Source organism: Diospyros lotus, chromosome 4, assembly GCF_014633365.1.
Source record: "Diospyros lotus cultivar Yz01 chromosome 4, ASM1463336v1, whole genome shotgun sequence".
Classification (NCBI taxonomy): domain Eukaryota; kingdom Viridiplantae; phylum Streptophyta; class Magnoliopsida; order Ericales; family Ebenaceae; genus Diospyros; species Diospyros lotus.
In genome coordinates, this window is record NC_068341.1 from 18,639,965 (window position 1) to 18,645,334 (window position 5,370).

Consider the following 5,370-nt stretch of genomic DNA (forward strand, 5'->3'; position numbering starts at 1 on the left):
AACAAGCTTCTCGTCAATGGTATATGCTTGCCACTAATGATATATGCTTGTTGCATGAAACCAAGAGATATTTATCAAAGAATTTTGAGATGAAAGATCTTGGTGATGCCTCTTTTGTATTAGGGATTCAGATACACCGAGATCGTTCTCGGTATATTCTTGGATTATCACAAAAGAGCTATATCAATAAGGTGCTTAAAAGATTTGGCATGCAGAATTGTAAGCCAGGTGACACCCCTATCGCTAAGGGAGACAAATTTAATCTCAGTCAGTGCCCTAAGAATCAACTTGAAGTTAAGGAGATGCAGAAGATTCCCTATGGTCAGCTGTCGGGAGTCTAATGTATGCTCAAGTTTGTACACGTCCGGATATAGCATTCATTGTTGGCATGTTAGGCAGATATTTAAACAACCCTGGCATAGATCATTGGAAAGCAGCAAAACGGGTTATGAGATACTTGCAGAGAACAAAAGATTACATGCTCACATATAGGAGATCGGATCAATTGGAGATCATAGGGTATTCCGACTCCGATTTTGCCGGATGCCAAGACAGTAGAAGATCCACTTCAGGCTACATTTATCTGCTAGCTAGAGGAGCTATATCTTGGAGGAGTGCCAAGCAGACACTCATAGCATCTTCCACCATGGAAGCAGAATTCGTAGCGTGTTATGAGGCATCCAACCACGGAATATGGCTGCTAAATTTTGTCACTAGGCTGCGCATTTTGGGTGGTATAGAAAAACCACTTAAGTTATATTGTGACAATAAATCAGCAGTTCTATATTCCAATAACAATAGGAGCTCATCTAAGTCTAAGCATATTGACATAAAGTTCCTAATTGTGAAGGAAAGAGTGCAGAGTGAACAGATTTCCATAGAACACATTAGGACAAACTCCATGATTGCGGATCCGCTTACTAAGGGATTACCACCTAAGGTCTTTCATGAGCACATTGTTCATATGGGTGTCGTATTGTGTGAGGATATCATGTTTTAGTGGGAGTTTGTATTCTCGTTGTTTTATGTTTGTTTATAGAGACATTCTTGTATTTGAATATTTTCTGTACAGAAATAAAGTATTCGGTTCATTTCACTCTGATATATTATATTCAGTATTGATCTCACTAAGGAATAAGGTAGGACCAGTTGGAAATAGACATGTTTGGATCACATCCCATGTAATTTTCATGCTACACATCCATGATTGATCTATGTCATTTGGTTGTATTGGTATACGTGACCATTGATGAATTTAGTCACGCTAAATGTGACGAAGATCACTTTGATCCTATATCAGTATAATTAATGAACGAGATTGTTCGGAAATACCCTTAATAGTGATAGCAAAAATTTTGGAGCTCATAAGGTTGTGCATATTTGTAAGGTTACATATGTGGCCCAGTGGGAGATTGTTGAAAATAAACTATTCTATATATAGGGCCACAAATGTATTGTGAAATGTGTAATGCTATCTTAAGGTTTAGCCAATTAAAAGTGATCTATAAAGTTTATTTTTTGGGCTATTGGGTATTAAACTATTGTGGCATTAATGTGTAGAGACATACCACTTGTAGAATTATTATCCGAATTCCAAGAACATTCATGTCAAATCACTAAGAACGAAATAAATAATAAACGGAAGCGTACCTGTATCCATTGTGATGATTGATCAAAACGGGTCCTTTGATCTTCCAATTGATTTCTAGTTTCTTAGAATTTCTCTGTTGATGGGGATGCAGAGAGATAAAAATCCTAAATCAATTGGGGACCATAACCCCTTTATATAGCAGTTAATAACTACTTTTAATATTTCCAAATTGGCCCCTCATCAATTTAGAAATATAACTTATGTCTCTACACATTAATGCCATAATAGTTTAATACCCAATAGCCCAAAAAATAAACTTTATAGATCACTTTTAATTGGCTAAACATTAAGATAGCATTACACATTTCACAATACATTTGTGGCCCTATATATAGAATAATTTATTTTTCAACAATCTCCCACTGGGCCACATATGTATTGAGAGAGCTTGGGCTGAGCTTGGCCGAGAGCTCGAGAGGTCGGAAGAGAGATCGAGAGAGGGAGATGGCCGGTTGTGGCAACCTAAAGCGGCAGCGGCGTGCGGCCATTAGTGACTAAAAATGATAGCCATTGTCGCAACGTAGCAGCCGCGATGAGGCAAACGCAACGGCGATGAAGGTCAGTAATGGCAATGGAAGGCAACAGCGAGGGGACCAGAGGAAGACAAATACTTGATAATAAGTTGTGGAATATTTTTGAATTTGGAATATCTGTCTTGGCACACGAATAATAAGACAAATACTTGAAAGATATGTGAGTGGTTTCTTTTATATTGCTTACATATGTACTAACATGCTCATGAAAATTGCATGCATGGCATTATGATGATAGTTATTCATATCACGTAATCTTTTGCATACATTTTTTGACAAGTGATATATAAGGTTGGTTGTCATTTTATTTGAATAAATTTAGTGATATACATGCCAACTTAGGTGTGAAAGGTTGAAAAAAAAATATTTGACTTTTAGTGCTCTTACCTCATTATTGTCATGTGTATACAAGTATTTGTCATATTTGTCATACATGAATAATTCCTTTTTGAAACCTCACTAAATGATTTAACATTTAATTCGGTATATTCAATATTATCAATACTCTGAATCTAATAAAGGAAAAAAAAAAAGAAAAGAAGATTTATTACTGAATTTGTCTAGTTAAGGGGCATTTATATCATTTTAGTAAGTAGGGGCAATTTGATTATCTTGCAAAAGTCGAGAGATTTTTTTCCCCCCCATATATTATGTAATCTAGCCATTCTATGGATTTACCTTATGATTTGACTCCATTGTCTCTACTTGAAATATTTAAATGGATTCGATCGATCTTTCATGCTTGAGGTTTGCTGTCTTATTTTCAGGAAAATTGTTGGTATTTTTGCATTATCGTTAAAACACAAGTTGTTGTTCAGAATCCTTGAAAATGATTAATTAAGCGTAAATTACACTCACACACTAGCTAGGAGGGTAGAAAAATTACACCAACCTCCCTTTAGGCTAATTAGAATTCAAAACCATTTAGTGCTTGTTGTCACTTAATCATCGTTAAATTTCATGAAATAACCAAAAATTCCCTCGAAACATACAAAATACTGTCAATACTGCATAAAAAAAATCTGCCAAAGATATAATATTCAATGTTATTTATCATCTTCCATATATAAGTTACCCATATCCAACTACCATTCTGAAGGAATGACAGGTGGAGAAGTCGGCCTAAAAAATAAAAGAGAACGACGGATGAAGGAAGGACCACATAGAGGAGAAATCAACAACTAATAATATGGAGATTAATATCTCTAAGTAATTAATCCAACTCCAAACACCAACATTCTCTACTACAATTCATCTCGCGCCTCCTCATCTTCCACAACAGATTTCAGCTCCTCATTCCTCACCGAGCACTTGGCCCGAATCTCGCCCTCTTTTCCCGTCAGAACGCTCAGCTGCCCCATCTTCAGCATAGCCGCCACGAACTTGTCGAAGAACAAAGCCTCGTCGTCGGCGAAGCTCTCCACGATCTCCCGAGTCCTCTCCTCCGTGTACAGGTCCTGGTCGGAGGTGAAGAGCCCCTGCCTGTGGACCAGATTCACGTAGTACTTGTTGTCGAACCCGTCCGGTGTTCTAACGTCCAGATCCGTCGTGGTGCTGTTGGAAGCATTTTCTTCCGGGCATATGGTTTTGAGCTTCTTGGCAAAATTTTTGGCCATGGTTGGGTCTTGATCCGGGTAGAGTCTGTTGGTGAAGGCGGCGCAGTGGCCTCGCCCGATGGTGTGGCCGCCGGAGAGGGCCACCACGTCTGTGGCGTCGAAGTTCTTGCCGGCAAGCGAGGAGAGGAGGAAGGAGGTGTTGGAGGTTGGTGCCGGAATGTTGGCCAAGACCGTTTCCCTAGTGGCAAAGTTGAGGCTATCCCTCCTCCCCAGGGGGACATTGTATTCGGGGCCACCTGACTGAAAATGCAAAACAACGAATATATATTAAATCTTAATTTATGACGTAAAATTGATTTTTAGAACTATAACTCTTTGATTGATTATTACCAAGTAAACTGAGTCGCGGGCAGCAATGGCCGTGATGTCTGCACAAGACACGACCATGCCACACTTCTTGTGGACGAGTTCCCGGAGATCCTCGATGATCTTCAAAGCTTCCCGCCGGAGAGTCAGGTTGGGCGGAGCCTCCTGCTCGCTAGGACTGTTCGCCGATCCAGCCAGCAGCACTGAAGCGTCACATCCCTGCACCAAAACACAGCCAAAATTAATAATGCATCATGAACGTGAAAACACAGTATGTAAAACCAGTTAATTCAGAATACAACCAGAAAATATATTTAGATGTATAGAGAGTAGTGTACCTGAACAAAGCAGTCGTGGAAGTGAACGCGGAGCAAGCCCGCAGCTTGGCCGATGTCGTCCTGGAACACTTCCCTGAGGTGGTCTCGGATGATGGATTCCAACTTTGGGCAGCTTGATTCGTAGAAACTCCATGAAAGTCCGTTTTCTATATGATGATGGTGATGAGCAGTAGTGGAATATTTGGCCTCTGATACATGGGAGCAAGATGACAGCAAAAGAAGCAGACATGTCAAGTAGGGGACCTTCGGAGCCATCTCTGGTTGGTTCAACTGGTTAATTTGCGGTTTTGTCCAAGGATAGGCAGCACAACACTGTATATATAGGCAGAGATCCTGTACGTTGAATAGTCTTGTACGTTGAATAGTCTCTGTGGGTAGGTGTCACAGAAGTTCAAAACAAATAGAACTTCTTATAATTCGATGGATACCTATTTACAGATACATATATTTATATGGTCATAAAAAAAATAATTAAAAATTCAAAGTTTATGTAATCTGTTTCGTTAATGCAATTGAAGGACTTACGATTCTCGCTAATTAATCACTACCCTTTGGAGCAACTATATATATATATATATAAATATGTTAAGTTAATATTAGGTGTTTGACATTTAAAGGAGGGACTGTTATTTATATATGTGTTTGTTTTTTTGTGGATAAAACATTAATATATTGGAGTGAGTTAGTGCTTTGGATTTGGAAATCATGCATGAATAGTGAGTTACTGGTGGTACAAGTAATTAAGCAGAGCACAAATTGACGACGGAATTAAGTTGCCCTTACTGACCTTTTCCAGCTTATCTGAGTATGAAAAGAACTTTGTATAATTAGTTGTAATATTCAAGTCTTCGCTAAGGAAAATGATTCCTTAGAAGCCAAAACATGCTTGCGTGCCTGCCTATTTTTCTTAAAAATTATTATTTTTT

General features: G+C 38.7%; 2 protein-coding genes across 2 annotated transcripts; one reads left to right on the plus strand and one right to left on the minus strand.

Annotated features, from left to right (window-relative positions):
- The first annotated feature begins 340 nt into the window (after positions 1-340).
- Positions 341-1,000, plus strand: LOC127799706 (secreted RxLR effector protein 161-like). The gene has a single exon (XM_052333928.1). The coding sequence runs from the start codon at positions 341-343 to the stop codon at positions 998-1,000; it is 660 nt and encodes a 219-aa protein (XP_052189888.1).
- Positions 1,001-3,207: 2,207 nt separating this feature from the next.
- Positions 3,208-4,745, minus strand: LOC127800594 (peroxidase 12-like). Its single transcript, XM_052335299.1, has 3 exons — positions 4,445-4,745; positions 4,131-4,325; positions 3,208-4,040 (listed from the first exon to the last, which is right to left on the minus strand). Exons 1-3 carry the CDS (start codon positions 4,697-4,699, stop codon positions 3,429-3,431), a joined length of 1,062 nt encoding a protein of 353 aa, XP_052191259.1. The 5' UTR covers positions 4,700-4,745; the 3' UTR covers positions 3,208-3,428.
- Positions 4,746-5,370: the final 625 nt, after the last annotated feature.

Bases quoted from the DNA above. Each gene is read 5' to 3' on its own strand.
- LOC127799706 (XM_052333928.1), top strand. From the start codon at position 341: ATGTATGCTCAAGTTTGTACACGTCCGGATATAGCATTCATTGTTGGC.
- LOC127800594 (XM_052335299.1), bottom strand. From the start codon at position 4,699: ATGGCTCCGAAGGTCCCCTACTTGACATGTCTGCTTCTTTTGCTGTCA. The intron at 4,326-4,444 runs GTACACTACTCT...GTTTTGGTGCAG, and splicing joins TCCACGACTGCTTTGTTCAG to GGATGTGACGCTTCAGTGCT. The intron at 4,041-4,130 runs GTAATAATCAAT...TTGCATTTTCAG, and splicing joins CCCGCGACTCAGTTTACTTG to TCAGGTGGCCCCGAATACAA.